Raw genomic sequence first — 14,596 nt, 5'->3', positions numbered from 1 at the left:
GATTCACTTTAAGCGCACATCAAATGTATCTTAATTTATGCCCCTTTGTCTGGCCGAGCGTGTGGAACACTATGCTAATCGAGTGCAATTTCCTAAACATTGGCAATCAATCAGTTACTGAGGCGCAGGCTTTTTTTTTGGCCACTTCAAGTGATGGATTGGCCCGAAACATTCGAGTGCGAAACAAGTTTATGACGTGTTCTTCGATCCAATGATGATCAACCAGTCTGGGCGGGATTTTCTGCGATTGCTGGAATCGACAAAAAGTCGATCTTATTACAGTGCCCCCATCGATATCATCATCATTGGCTTAATCACTTGACCTCTCTTCGATGGCTTACGTTTTAACAAGTCGGTGACACATAAATATGCAAATCTTGTCTCTTGGCTGTGAGTGTTTTATTAAATCACATTCTGCTCGCTTCCATAGAATTTCTTTTGTGTTTTTTTTACGCTTTGTTTTGGATATATTTTTGTATTTTTTGGGTTATGGCGTAATGGGACTCAAAAGATGCTAATTCGTGGCTGCTGCGCACATTAAACGCCGGTATATAAAGTGGATGTTGGATGTGGTAAGCCAAGTCGTCCGTCGGTTCCCGCCAAGAAAGCACCCAAGAACTCTCTTCTCTCGTAACTTCCTAATTAACCACCAAAATGTTCAAGATTGCCATCTGTTTGTTGGCCCTGGCCAGTGGAGCTCTGGCCGCCAGTATTGGCCAGGTCGTAAGCAGCACCACCGAGAAGCGGGAAATCATTCCCGTCCTGAAATTCGAGACGGACAAGCAGCCCGATGGATCCTTCCACTTCAGCTACGAGGGCGGTGACCAGTCCATCCGTCAGGAGCAGGGTGTGATCGAGAATGCCGGCACCGAGGACGAGGCTTTGGAGGTCTCCGGAATGTACAGCTATATCGACGCCAATGGTGACACTGTGGAGGTTCACTACACCGCCGGCAAAAATGGATTTGTACCCATTGGCACCATCATCCCCAAGGAAATCACTGCATTGGCCAAGGCTGCTGCCGATCTGCCCAAGGTTTCCGAGGAGGACCAGCTGAGGAACCGCAGGGCCCGATCCCAGGAACTGGAAAAGAAGGCGGCTGCTGTGGAGAAGGAAGTCGCTCCCGTCGAGAAGGAGAAAGAGAAGGAGGAGCCTGTGGTTGCCAAGGAATCGGTGAAGGTAGAGAAGTCCGAGCCTCTGCCCGCCGCATCCCAGGTGGTGCCCGTCCAGGTGGTCCTCGATGCCGCGCCAGAAACCGAGATCAAGGCCGCCGTCGAGGCTGCGATCGAGAAGAAGGTGGAGACCAAGACTGCCTAAGCTTTCCTAGACTCTAGACTACCTAAGTATTGTTTAATTTAAAACCAAGTGCGATCTAATTTAACTGGCTAGCAATAAAATGATTCCCTATCTGAAATCCGCATCGTTCTTGATTGAATTTGAAATGGAGCGACAGCAGCTGCATGTGAAATGCGGATTCCGTGCTGCATATAAATACTTATCATAAATTTCGCTATGGTTAGTGCTAATTTAAGCAGTATGCTGACAACAAGAAATTATCTCACCGACCACAAATTGTTGGGAATGACGCTTATGGCTTAGAACTTTGTTGGAGAATATGGAAAAAGATTAACGATGGGTATAATCAAGCCAGAGAGGCATAATGAAAACAAAGCAAATTAAGATATTTTGTTGATTAGTAATCCGGCAAGGCAAAACACATTTCGTAAACAACTTTTTATAGATCTGAATTAAACACTAAAAATAGATCGTTAAAGGCTTATATTAAAAATCATTTTTTCGTTACTGTTATTTTGATAATCACAAAAAGAATAATCAAGTTTTGTTTAGACTTTAATGAGGTATTTAAAACGTCATGCAATGATTTTCTGACTTTTATATGCACATTCTTATAAACCCATAAAGATGATCGTATTTTCTTAAAGAAAGTCATCTAAAAACACTTATAATTATTTAAGCAAAGTTCACAGACATGTTTGAGTCTCGAACTTTAAGTCCATTTTAATATTATGTCAACGGAACTTTGAACGTTAAATATTTGATATATTAAGTCATAAGGAAGCCTTGGTTTCTTAATCAGCTCTGAAGTGGTAATTGTTAGGAAAATAGAATACTAAGTAAAAAATGCGTGAGGAAACAACTTGCAGAAAGGTCCACGATTTGCCTGAGACTCGTCGATGTCATTTTGTGCTAAACACGCCAGATTGTGTGACTAATATGAACTTTATCAACTATCTGGGCTGGCATTTCTGCAAAGTGGACGTTGGAAACGGTTTTAATACCTTCTGGAGTGTGGTGGGAATGCTTCTGATGGCCATATATGTGTTCTGGATGATGCAAATGACCATAAATAAATAGTGAGTATCATTTTTATGCTTCATAAGCTACGATATAACTTGGAATATCTAGTTTCTGTCCCATTTTGAAGGTGATTGCGGACTCACTGCGGATGAACGAGAGCACGGCTGGGGTTACGGTTCTGGCCATTGCAAATGGATCACCGGATTTATTCACGGCAATCGCTTCGAGAATGCAGAGCTCCAAGTATACCTTCCTCATATGCATGTCGCAGGCCATGTTCCTGCACATCTTCGTCGCCGGAGTGGTGATCCTGACCAAGCCCTTCAATATGGAGCCAAACTATTATATCCGTGACTTTGGTTTCCTGTTCCTGAATGTCGCATACATGGACTATATACACAAGCGACCCAACGGCATCAACTGGGTTTTGGCTTTACCCAGTTCATTTATTTTTGTGGGCTACGTTTTGGTGGCCATCATTGATCAACATTTGCTGATGGCCCGCATTCGAAGTAAGTTTCATTACCTTGACATTATAAATCTTTATAACCTATGTAAATCTTCACTAGAGCTGGAGAAAAGAGAAATGGATGTGGCTGAGGCATTGCAACTGGAGGAACTAAAGCCGCAGACCCAGTTGCCCTTGAAGCGCCAAATAATAGATCGGTCAGATGTTAAGGGTGGTCGTAATAAGCATCTTTTCCGACAATTTTGGAACACCGTAGGCGAGTTCGATACGGAACGCTTCCGACGGGGAACGGTCCTGGTGAAGGTTTATCTAATTCTCAAGCAACCCATCGATATGATATTGCGATTTCTCATCCCAGTGGTTGATATGGAGAAACCCCTTTACGGATGGTCGAAACTGCTCTTCAACCTGCAAGTGATTCTTGTCCCCACCTATATAGCCTACATAATTAGTGAGATTATCTTCAAATGCGTGGGTGACCAACCTAAGATCTTGTTTTTCAGTTCGGGGATACACCATTGCGGGCATTGCCTCCTATATTCTCATCCTCATTATTATGATACCCATTGCTATCTTGATATTTTTTCTCACGCGCACCGACACCCCACCCAAATTTTTCAGAGTAAGTTTTTGGTATTTCTAACGTGGACTATAGGCACGTAGACATAGATGGTGTTTTTTTTTTACAAAAGTAAATATTTATAATGTTGGAGTATCTTAAACCGGAAACAAAATCTTGTTTTCTAGATTGGATCCTCTAAAATACCGTCGATATTTATAAAAGTTGTTAGTTTGTTTTGCTCTAGGCTTGATTAATCTTCTTATTTATAGCCTTTATAGAGGTATATTATTATATAAGTATACTTCTAATTAGATTGAAAGAAGTATACCTCTATAATAATACTAACAATAGTCAACCTACAGAATAATAATATATACCTTAGCTCTAATAGTTTGCGGACTAACATTCCAAAAAATCTGTATTAATTTTCCGCAATTTTTCTATTTCCGCCTATTGCTGAAAATTAGTATTACAATCTAATAAACCCTAAAAGATGAATATAATGCATTAGTAAAGACCAGTCAATACCAATTCCTTCGCAAACATTAAATCCATTCAAGTTTTCTCTGATTTTCATTACAGTTTACATCTAGTATGGGTTTCTTGGCCACCATCTTTCTGATCTTCTGCCTGACCTCCGAGGTAAATGCCATGTTCTTTACTGTGGCAACCATAATGAAAGTGAGCCAGGATTTTTTACTGGCAACAGCAGTATGCTGGGCCATAAGTAGCAACGATTTGGTGACCAATCTCTCGCTGGCCCTTCAGGGATGGCCTCGTATGGCATTGACGGCCACCTTCTCAGCACCAGTTTTTGGTAATTAAAGAGATTTAATGTTAAAGCAAGGATCCAGCTTTATTCTTATTTTTAGGATCCTTTGTGTTTCTGGCCCTGCCATTGGTTGTCCAGTCATTCATGAATGTGCCCAGTAATATTAACGTAAGTAGAGAAGCAAATGGTATTATAAAAAGTATTTCTATGAGATCTGTTAACAGCCTACAGAGGGAGGCTTTGGTGAGACGGTGTGCATCTTCTTGGAGGTTGGAATGGGCTTCTCAATGCTCTCCGCCCTCACCACAAACTTTAAGCTGCGTCGAGCTTGTGGTTTTCTACTGGTTTCGTACTATTTCTTCTTCTTGGGAGTTCTTATTCTTCTGGAGAAGGGCGTGATCCTCGCCTATGGAGTCTGACTTGAGAGGAATCTGTAATGAATCTTTATAAACCCATCAAATATGCAAATTCCCGAGATGATTTATGCCTCATTAAATGACCAATTTCATTCGCTTTCCTGTTCGTTAAGTCTTCATTTCAGTTGTCTTTGATCAAAGCTAATGGACGATGTTTAAGCGTGTAATGATGTATAGAAGCAGGTGTCTCATTCGTAGCCCCAGGGCCCACTGTACCGCAAAGTGGCCAAACGTGTGCTTAATCATATGACGTCGCACACATTGACACGGTGCCAAGTTTGGGCTGTTTTCAAGGTCTTTCAAGGAGAACATATTTACTGAAATATATTTTAGATATCAAAACATATAAACCATAATTTTTCAAACTTTTGCACTAAAAATATTTCTATTAATTTTTTTTGGTATTCAGATTTGTATAGTAAACCAACAATATTTAACTCCCATTTTTCCCTGTGTATTTTCGCTGGATAAGTAAACAAAAAAAGTGCGAGACATGCAAATTAGATAGATTGAAACATCATTTCTTCACAGTTCGTATTATCTTTTATTTCTGTTTGCCTAGCAACAACGCTTTATCTTTTTTCCATTAATCTTATGAACTACCATCTTGAGAGATCTCTTCCAGAAAACACATCTTAAGCCTTTTCCACTTTCACCTGTTTAGGCAGATCCTTGGCTGCCTGGGCAACAGCTGTGATTTCAGGATTGATACTAGTGCCATATGGGACAAATCCATTCTTTCCCGCCGTGTAGAAAACCTCCACCTCCTCGCCAAGGTCATTAATGTACTTGTAGGATCCCTTCACCTCGAGAGCTTCCTCGTCGGTGCCTTCGTCCACCAAATCAGCCTGTTCCTTGCGAGAGGTTCCATCTGCACCTGAGTATTGGGTGTCGTACCCACCATTAGCTTTCTTGTTGATCTCGGAACTCAGGATTGCAATTGGCTCGCGTTCGGGTTCCACGGGAAGACCATGACAACAGGCGGCCACCACAGCCAGGACGAAAAGAGGAAGCTATAAAAGATCAGGAAATTAGCGTGTTTATTATATTTTAACAAGGAAGAACGCTATAGTCGAGTACCTCGACTATCAGATACCCGTTACTCAGCTATATGGAGATATGCAAGCAACAAAGAGAGATTAAAATGCGCCACCTACCGGCGGTATACAGATTTAAGCGTTATGGGCGTTAGAGTGGGCGTGGCAAATTTTTTGGATCAATCGATAGGTATCGACGAGACCAATACATTTCAGTTAAAATTTTTTATCTAGCATGGGCGTTACAGGTTTTCGCGGTTTGTGGGCGTTAAAGTGGGCGTGGCAAACTTTTTTTTGGGTCAATCGATAGGTATTGATGAAAACAATACATTTCAGTTAAAATTTTTATTCTAGCATCAAAACTGTAGGAGCCACAGTTTTGGGCGGTTTGTGGGCGTTAGAGTGGGCGTGGCACTGTGCTGAAACAAACTTGCGCTGCCTAAGAAGCTCAGGAATCTGCACGCCAAATCTCAATAGCCTAGCTCCCATAGTTTCCGAGATCTCAGCGTTCATCCGGACAGACGGACAGACGGACAGACGGACATGGCTAGATCGACTCGGCTAGTGATCCTGATCAAGAATATATATACTTTGTGGGGTCGGAAACGCTTCCTTCTGCCTGTTACATAATTTCCGACGAATCTAGTATACCCTTTTACTCTACGAGTAACGGGTATAAAAAGCAAGGGACTACCCCTATCACTCGTTACACTTTATTGTAAAAAAAAACTTTTATCACATAAATAAAAACTAATTTCATAAAAAGATGGTCCTATATTATATAAAGCTTATGAATTTATTTTTCCACTTCCCACTTTTACTTATCAATTTGAAAAATGAATGACTTAAATGAAATATCAAATTATCAGAGAACTGGTCTTATACAATCTTCATCCATTTTTTCTTCACTTCCCACTTTTACTTATCAAATTATCAACTTAAATGAAATATTAATGTATCAGAGAGCTGGTCTTATACAATCCTTATCCATTTTTTTCTTCACTTCCCACTTTTAGTTAATAAATGATCAAGGACATTTGTATCTTTTAGTTTTCTCTTTATCCATAAGTCTTTTTTGATGTCCCCTATCCTTTATTGCCTTCACTTACGATTTTGCACATTTTTGCGATTTTTGGAGCGTAGAAAGCGAGAGTTAAAGCGCGTGTGAACTCAAAGTGGATCGGTCAGTTGGCTTTTATAGCCACACACTCCTGCATCAGTATTTCGACCACATCCAGCTCTTTCGGCTCTTTCGCTTAAACATGCTAAACATGTTTGCATCCCGTTTTATGTGGACTCTACGTCCGCAAACTCCGAAATGCGGCTGGCTTTAAATGTCAAGGCCTCCGATGGGTCAGTTATCAGAGCAGGGCCTTGAATATGTGTCACTATATTGGACCGATCTGAGTCAGATCGGGCCGATGACGCCGGCGATTGATGACACCGATCGGCGGCTACATTAACGGCCTCTGCAACTGCATAACTTGCACGGCTTCACCCACTCGCCAGGTGTCGCGATTAATCAGTCGCACCTCACACTTTGCACCGCCATATTCACACCAATCCCAGAAATGTGTAAAATGTCAGCTTTGATGCAATTTATATTATGATCTGCACTGGGGTGTAGCCCCTAGCCCAGGGCACTCGTACATATATCTATCTACCTAACTTTATCTATAACTATCGATCGAACATCTTCGGCTGACAAATGGCTCGAATCAGAATCTCAATGGGGTGCATCAGCAAATTCATTTACATGGCGGCGCTATTAATTCAATCATCGGTAGTTCCGGGGCTAGATAGTAACGATCGTGTTTTTTTCGCTACTCATTTCATGGGGTGATAAACACAAATTCATTTCGCTGCACCGAACGACATTTGGCTGGGATTTGGCAAAGGGCAATCGGCGCTGCTGCCACAATTTATAACTTTGACAGCTTAACTAATTTCGAATCTGCAGCAAATTAAATATCCCAGCGATGAGCAAGCGATTTCAGATACAGCTGCTGGACCAGACACAGAAAACAATAATTTGCATCCATAAAAATTTAGAGCACTTTATTAATTTGGTATTATATGTTTTTGTAAATTCAAATTTGTAAATAACATACTTATTTATATTTATTAAAAGTGTAACAAGTTCGTTAAAGTTGAAATTTTTTTAAATAATTGCCTTAAACTAGTTTTAAAGAATTTTTGTATGAATTTATAATATAAAGATGAAGACTTCTAGATAAAACCTGAACTTTATTCCAAGCATGAAGGCTCGGAATCTCTGGTAATAATTCCACTTTGAAGATTTTTGATCAGTATATCGATTAAATAGGTAAAATAATAGTTATATAACTTATTTACTGTGTGCCGCTCCTTGTAGCCCAAAGCTGGGTATTCGCGCCTGGATCGGCTTTTTGCATTGGTAATTGTCTGGCTAACATTTTCAAGAATGTGTGCCCATCAAAGATAATGGCTCTATGGCGATTTGTTTATAGCCTTCCCCACAGAAACGTACCTCACATGTGGCAAGAAACCATTCTGATTCGCCTTATATCTGACCTGCAGCTCCTGACCCCTGTCATCGATATAGCCATAAACACCGGAAACCTTCAGACTGCCATCGGCAGGAATCGTATCGGAATCCACAAGGCCCAGCTCCTCGCGATAGCTTCCATCGCCGCTCTCGTACATAAATAAGTAGGTGCCCGAGCTGAGTTGTTTGGCCACTGATTTGAGGATTGGCACTGGTTCATTAATGGCAGCACACTCAGCGGGCCAACTCCACAGTTGGCAGCAAGCCAAGATCAATAGCTGGAAGTCCCAAAAAAAAAATGGAAGAACATAAAGTGGAGTCACTTGGCTATTCATGAGCTAAGCGCTACTTACCAATGCGAACATGATTTATGCTAATACTAAGCGTTTGGGAAAGATTCTGCGCATTTTATAGCAATCCGTTAGAAGACCAGCTGAACACATTTCTCCACCTCAGATCAGCAGACAAAGACATTATGCAATGCCAGATGCTATTCTCAGTTTTTTGAGGTCAGTAGAAAGTAGCAGTTCAAGTTTTGGAGTTTATTGAACCGCAGATTTGCATTTCAAATGGCCATTTAGAAGTGTGGAGCAGGTAACATGTCATGTTTACAATGCAGATAGCATCATGAACACACATGTGAGTCGCGTGGGTTCTGTTACCAAGGTGCAGCAGCTAATAAAATTTGTCACAATTTGGCGCTGCGGCACACAATTGTGGCAGGCGAAAGGTGCAGAAATGGTAACGGCCGACTGCTCCACCTGACTTCTATGCAAATTCCAAGAGATCTGTGGCTCTGGATTTCTGTTACAGTGGGTGGGCACCTCTGTGCCTGGGCCTTTGAGAAGCGGCTAACATTTATGGCAAATAGCAAACTGAAAACGGTAAGACAAAAAGAATTCAATAATAATTTCCAGCAATTTCGCAACTCAGCAACAGAGGCAGCAACACTGCGGCAGAAGTTGCATTTTGGCATTTGCCTTGGCCCGCCCAGTTCCAATTTCCAGTTCCACTTGCCAAATGGCCAGGCTCTCGGGCAACGTGTTAATAAATTGATTCTTTGTGGCTCCCCAGTCGGTGAGTTGGTTTAAATCCCGCGGAATCAGGTAATACTACAAGTATGCACTTCGAGGAATACGTGGAAAGTTGTCTAAATTTTAAATGAATTTTTAATTGTAGTTTACAAAACCATAACAGTGGCTAGAGCAAGAACATAATAAATAGTTGCTAAAATAAAATCCATTTAGTTGAAAGACTTTTCTAAGACTTCCGGAATCAAAATCACAACACCATTTCTAATTAAAATGCACTGATAACAAAATGAAATGGTAAAAATAAATATCTGCCTATTTGAATATACTACAAAAATGCAGAAACATTTAATTTCATCATATGTTATGGTAATATTTAAATCAACATTAGAAAGCATTAGATACTATAGAATATTACATATATATTTCCTAGAGAACTATGTACCTTTGTGTGGTTGAATGTTTGAAGCGTTTTAAAAATTTGGTTAAAAAATAACTAACAACCAAATAACTTGATGAGCCTTAGGTATAATAACATTTCATATTAAGTATTTCTTTCATTCTTTTTTCTCCTTTTCAATAAATTGGCTAATTATCTGCCATATTCCTATTCTTCTTCACAAATTGCGTACAAATGAGACACAATCTTTAAAGAACTGATGTCTTCATTAACTAATGATCCTGCCACATTTTTTCGAGTGTGGCTTTCGCAGAGCGACATTTGACGCGCCTGCCACAGAAGTGGAAACTCATTAATGTAGCAGCCGCAATGCCGACGAGGTCATAATTCAGAGCTGCGACACGTTAACCTTTAGTTAAGATTCACCAGCTGGAGCCCGAAGAGAGAACCCCCGATCCAAAGATGCAGTTGCAGTCGCACTACGCACTGCCACAAAGTGAATCAATTAGCCGCGCTGGCGGCCATAATTTCTAACTAATGGAATTCACAATTACAAAATGTCAGGCCCAGTCTGCGAGAAAAACATCTAAGCCATCGCGAGATTGCAGTGCAACTTTCGGGCTACAGTCTATTAATAACCGTCGCCGTGGCTGTCCGACTTTTAGGTGGATCTGAGGCTAGAGCCCGAAGCCTACAGCTCATGGAATCGTGGGAGGAGTGTCCGACCCGTCTTTAATGCGGTTTGCTCATCGGGCCAACAACATTGTATTGTGACTTGTTGTGTCTCGCATTTCTGCATAAATTTGGCAAGCCACTTTTATGTCGCTCCCCGCATCGCCACCTCGCTTGATTTCCCGCATTTCGGCGCTTTGTTTTATTGCTGTTTAATCCTCCGGTTTCGGAAATTATTCAAATGGCAAATCAATCAGGCGACGGTTGGCCAATGTGGACCAAAACATATTTATAACTAATATTTGGCACTCACATTTGGGCATCTTATTGGGTCAAACTATTTTGGGAAAGGTAAACAAATGATTTCTCATGGGATTTTGGCTTATACCTTATACGACATTGCAAGGCACCATATGAAAAGTGTACTGTTTAATGTGGGCTACAGACTTACGGATGCAATGTGAACATAATGCACAGATCATTTTACATACATTGTGTAAAGTGGATACAAATCCTGGTTAGTACTTCTTTGGACTTATAATATTTGTGGACTAAAACTTGAACCAAATTCGATCCTTAGCTGAAGGCTAAAAAGTTTAGGATGTATACAACAACGACAAATGAAATGAAATAAGGTGCTGTTTCTTTTATCTAGTTTTTCTAAAAATACATCACAAACATGAAATGATATTTCCAAATTTTTATAATGTTTAGCTTTATCGGCTGGTTTTGAATATGGGACATCAAGGAACTGTAGACTTTTAAAGTTTAATCGATTGGAAAACTTTTACCAGGTTGAAATACATATGTATAAAACAAACTATATTACCTATGCAAAATATTATTATCTATATAACAATTCAATATTACCATTTTATTATTTTATTTTTAATTTTTAACTTGTTATGTGAAGCGCATTAAAAAGTTATAAAAACCGAATGTGGATGTTATTTACTTTTCTAAAATTTGTGTAGAATACTTTTCGGCTGAGATGCATTTGTATAAAATTGTAAACCTTTGTAACCTTTTAGGCAGATTCCGAATGCTACTTGGCAGATAAGAAATAATAATATTCAAATATTAGTTTGCTATCTTTTTGCAACATAAAAGGGATTGGTTTGATTCTTTTGACGGCAAAAGAAAAATTATTCGGTCTGTTAATTTTGCTCAACTTTACAACGAACAAATATCAAAACGTTGACCTATATGATCATTGCAAAAATTGACCTTGCTTCGAAATGGAAAACCTCCTCAGAATTAGCATATGCAATTAAAGTTCGAGCTGAACATGGAACAAGACATGTTCGAATTTTAATGGCAGCTCATACAGATGACAAACGAAAATGTATCTGCCAGATACTTGGCAGTTATAAATGAGTGATGGCGATCACATCACACCTAGACATGAGCAATCCCAGAAGCAGTACCAGAGATTGATGAATAACCCCAGTGGAGCGTGGAACAATGGAACACCTCAGGCCCCGAAAAACTCTCAAGCTATCCTGGGGATAAGCAGTATCTAACTCTCTGGCATTCCATTTGACAAATGATGTTTGTAGGCCAGGTTGAGGTCCGACTTCCACCTTGACCAAGGGAAAATGAGGGGCAATGGATGTACATACACTGCCCGCTGTCAGCACATAACTCAGACAAACGCCTTCGAGGCAGATGGGAAGACAAGTGCTAGGGCAAAAAGGCCCAGAATTTGCATATGGGGCTGCGGCTGGCTCATAAACAAGTGCGCGGAAGGTGGCCCCACCATGAAGATATCAATCGGCCCAAGTCAAAACCATAGGCAAAGCCAAAGCCAAACGAAATTCGTTTGTCCTTCTGTCAATGGCCGATAAAAAACCAATAAAGCTGCCACCCCAGCGGCTTGTTAACACGCAGATAAATTACACTGGCCGCCCCGGGAGATTACCATCGAGATGCAGTCAGAAGCTGATAGCCAGAGCACAGGAAGCCACCGATTGTTCTGACCATAACGCTGAGCTTTAGGGCCTGTTCCGCCGATCGGCGATCGAGAACCGCATAAATACGGCTGGCAGTGGGAGCCGCATTTGCAGTCGTGGCACGACTTTCGATCAGTGACTTCCAGTGGCAGCAACGGATTTTCTCGGTACGCGATCGGATCTTTTCAAAACTGTTCCCAGCTCTATAAGTGGAGACGTCGGGTTTATCGAGCGTGTAATTTGTGCTCCGTTCGCGAGATTTATGATCCACGGTACCCGCCCACTGACAGCCTAAATGTCGGAACACCGAACCCCTCGATTCCGGCACCTCCGCTGGGTGGCCTGCGTTCTGGCCAGTCTGTGGATATCCGTGAGCCATGCTCAGTTGCCAGGAGCAGGCTTCCAAGGACAACGGGGGCAGGTGCCTCCTCTGCAACCACTGCAACAGCCAACCAATCCCTTCCAGCGCCGCCAGCCCAATCCCGTTCAGGGTCAAGGACTATTTCCGGGTCAGCGAAATACCTTGAATCCCCTGGCCCCTCCGCTAACTGGAGCTGCCCTCCAAAATCCCTACACCCGCTATAACCAGTACCAGCAACAGAACTACGTGCCCATCACGGCCTACAACAACGAACTCAATCTGGATGGTAGCTTCTCCTACGGATACTCATCGGCCGATGGAACCACTGCCCAGGCACAGGGCTATGTTAAGAACCTGGGATATGGCGAGGGTGTCGAGGCACAGGTGGGTTCAATCATAAAAATGCATTTCAAAGTTGTTGCCAGTGTCTGGGAAATTCTTAAGTGTGGTCACTTTTTTTCCTTTCATGATAAAGGTGATATCATAATTATTGAGGCAAACGCCAAAACATTTGAGTTTAACTAAAACAAAATTCATATTTATGGCAGAAGATATTTAGACCATAGATTTTATTTTCCTAGAAAGGTTATTAATATTCTTTTATAAAAATTACTACATTCCCAGCACCACTCTTAAGGTTTGGTCTGCATTGAATAGAAAACTTTGAACAGTATCTTAATTATAGTAAATTGATCACCAACTCATTACTGAATTTAAAGAATATCCTTCGAAGGTAACAGTAGGTTTTACCTAGTGATGATACTGTGATATACATTGTTCCTAAATAAAGATTATATCATAAATATTAAGGGCAATTTCAAAACATTTAATTATTAAATTCTGATTAATCGCTTTAATTTGTATCTCAGATACTAAATATCAGAAGATCCTAATCAAGTGATGGTAACATTACGTAGCAATCTTTTCGCCGTATCACTAGCTAACTTTAAAGAACTCATGACATACTTTTGGGTGCTTATTCCAAAAATGTTGAATAACTTTTCTCTTAAACAAACAGGTAATCCAAGGCTCCTACTCGTACACCTCTCCGGAGGGCACTCCGATAACAGTGCGTTATATCGCCGACGAGAACGGATTCCGGGCGGAGGGCACGGGAATTCCAGCCTCCCCGCAATATTTCTCGGGTGCCCAACCCTATCAACAAGGCTTGCTAAATCCAAATTTGAATCCCTATCAGACGCCCTTCCGCCAACTGCCACCACCACTGCCCAATGCCCCCTTCCGACCTCAGCTTCCGGGGCAACAACCTTTGACCCCGCTGCAGCAGCAACAACAGCAGCAGCAGCAACAGTTGCAACAGCAACGCAACTTCCAACAGCAACAGCAACCAAACTCCGGGCAATATCAGCCAGATCAGCCGTTTAATCAGCTGCATTCTGGTAATTTACCCGGCCAGTATGCTGGACAATTTGGCCAGCAATCCTTTGGCAGCAATCTCACGGCCCAACAGGCACAACAGCAACAGAATCTCAACCAGCAACAGAATCTCAACCAGCAACAGCAGCAGCAGCAGCAACAGCAGAAGGAGCAACAAAATGAGCAGCAGCAACAGGCCCTGATCACCCAGCAACTGAGGGGCAGACCCAACAATCTAGTGGATCCCTATGGCTATAACCAGTATGGCAGACGCTTCAAGAAGTCCCCAAAGAAATAATATAACAATATATTATAATTGAAACGATTAGTTAGTCCAAACATGTAGTCGCAACTCAAAGCATGAAATACATGCATCTGAAAAGTCAAACTGCTTGTTTTAATGGGAATTCCGGGTTATCATCATAAAGTCGTAGTTTTAAGTATTCAAGATTCAGCAACAACAGGCCTTTATCACCCAACAACTGAGGGGCAGACTCAAGAACATAACCAGTATGTCAGACGCTTAAAGAAGTCCACAAAGAAGTAATTCAACAAATTATTGTAGTTGAAACGATTAGTTAGTCCAAACATGTAGTCGCAACTCAATGGCATAAAATACAAGCATCTGAAAAGTTATACTGCTTCCTTCCTGGATGTCCCAGGTTATCATTATAAAATCGTGGTTTCAAGTATTCAAGATT

At 41.3% G+C, this 14,596-nt stretch overlaps 5 protein-coding genes across 5 annotated transcripts; 3 read left to right on the top strand and 2 right to left on the bottom strand.

Moving 5' to 3' along the window:
- Positions 1-582: 582 nt before the first annotated feature.
- Positions 583-1,414, top strand: Cpr47Eb (Cuticular protein 47Eb). The gene has a single exon (XM_017072808.4). It carries the CDS (start codon positions 655-657, stop codon positions 1,315-1,317), a length of 663 nt encoding a protein of 220 aa, XP_016928297.3. The 5' UTR covers positions 583-654; the 3' UTR covers positions 1,318-1,414.
- Positions 1,415-1,983: 569 nt separating this feature from the next.
- On the top strand, positions 1,984-4,630 carry LOC108008727 (mitochondrial sodium/calcium exchanger protein). Its single transcript, XM_017072626.4, has 7 exons — positions 1,984-2,375; positions 2,428-2,831; positions 2,889-3,239; positions 3,292-3,410; positions 3,933-4,167; positions 4,223-4,290; positions 4,347-4,630. Exons 1-7 carry the CDS (start codon positions 2,143-2,145, stop codon positions 4,539-4,541), a joined length of 1,605 nt encoding a protein of 534 aa, XP_016928115.3. The 5' UTR covers positions 1,984-2,142; the 3' UTR covers positions 4,542-4,630.
- A 408-nt stretch (positions 4,631-5,038) lies between these two features.
- Positions 5,039-6,727, bottom strand: Cpr47Ec (Cuticular protein 47Ec). The gene is made up of 2 exons (XM_017072628.4): positions 6,685-6,727; positions 5,039-5,551 (listed from the first exon to the last, which is right to left on the bottom strand). The coding sequence occupies exons 1-2, from the start codon at positions 6,694-6,696 to the stop codon at positions 5,174-5,176; spliced, it is 390 nt and encodes a 129-aa protein (XP_016928117.3). The 5' UTR covers positions 6,697-6,727; the 3' UTR covers positions 5,039-5,173.
- Positions 6,728-7,730: 1,003 nt separating this feature from the next.
- Positions 7,731-8,589, bottom strand: Cpr47Ed (Cuticular protein 47Ed). The gene is made up of 2 exons (XM_017072945.4): positions 8,456-8,589; positions 7,731-8,380 (listed from the first exon to the last, which is right to left on the bottom strand). Exons 1-2 carry the CDS (start codon positions 8,465-8,467, stop codon positions 8,045-8,047), a joined length of 348 nt encoding a protein of 115 aa, XP_016928434.3. The 5' UTR covers positions 8,468-8,589; the 3' UTR covers positions 7,731-8,044.
- A 3,691-nt stretch (positions 8,590-12,280) lies between these two features.
- On the top strand, positions 12,281-14,283 carry Cpr47Ee (Cuticular protein 47Ee). The gene is made up of 2 exons (XM_017072495.4): positions 12,281-12,902; positions 13,537-14,283. The coding sequence occupies exons 1-2, from the start codon at positions 12,453-12,455 to the stop codon at positions 14,191-14,193; spliced, it is 1,107 nt and encodes a 368-aa protein (XP_016927984.3). The 5' UTR covers positions 12,281-12,452; the 3' UTR covers positions 14,194-14,283.
- The last annotated feature ends 313 nt before the right edge of the window (positions 14,284-14,596 follow it).

The sequence above is a fragment of the Drosophila suzukii genome, chromosome 2R, assembly GCF_043229965.1.
Source record: "Drosophila suzukii chromosome 2R, CBGP_Dsuzu_IsoJpt1.0, whole genome shotgun sequence".
NCBI classification, from domain to species: Eukaryota; Metazoa; Arthropoda; class Insecta; order Diptera; family Drosophilidae; genus Drosophila; species Drosophila suzukii.
The sequence above is the reverse complement of the archived record's forward strand: the minus strand, read 5'-3'. Positions and strand labels throughout refer to the sequence as shown.

Bases quoted from the DNA above. Each gene is read 5' to 3' on its own strand.
- Cpr47Eb (XM_017072808.4), top strand. From the start codon at position 655: ATGTTCAAGATTGCCATCTGTTTGTTGGCCCTGGCCAGTGGAGCTCTG.
- LOC108008727 (XM_017072626.4), top strand. From the start codon at position 2,143: ATGCGTGAGGAAACAACTTGCAGAAAGGTCCACGATTTGCCTGAGACT. The intron at 3,411-3,932 runs GTAAGTTTTTGG...TTTTCATTACAG, and splicing joins CCCCACCCAAATTTTTCAGA to TTTACATCTAGTATGGGTTT. The intron at 4,291-4,346 runs GTAAGTAGAGAA...ATCTGTTAACAG, and splicing joins ATGTGCCCAGTAATATTAAC to CCTACAGAGGGAGGCTTTGG.
- Cpr47Ee (XM_017072495.4), top strand. From the start codon at position 12,453: ATGTCGGAACACCGAACCCCTCGATTCCGGCACCTCCGCTGGGTGGCC. The intron at 12,903-13,536 runs GTGGGTTCAATC...TTAAACAAACAG, and splicing joins GCGAGGGTGTCGAGGCACAG to GTAATCCAAGGCTCCTACTC.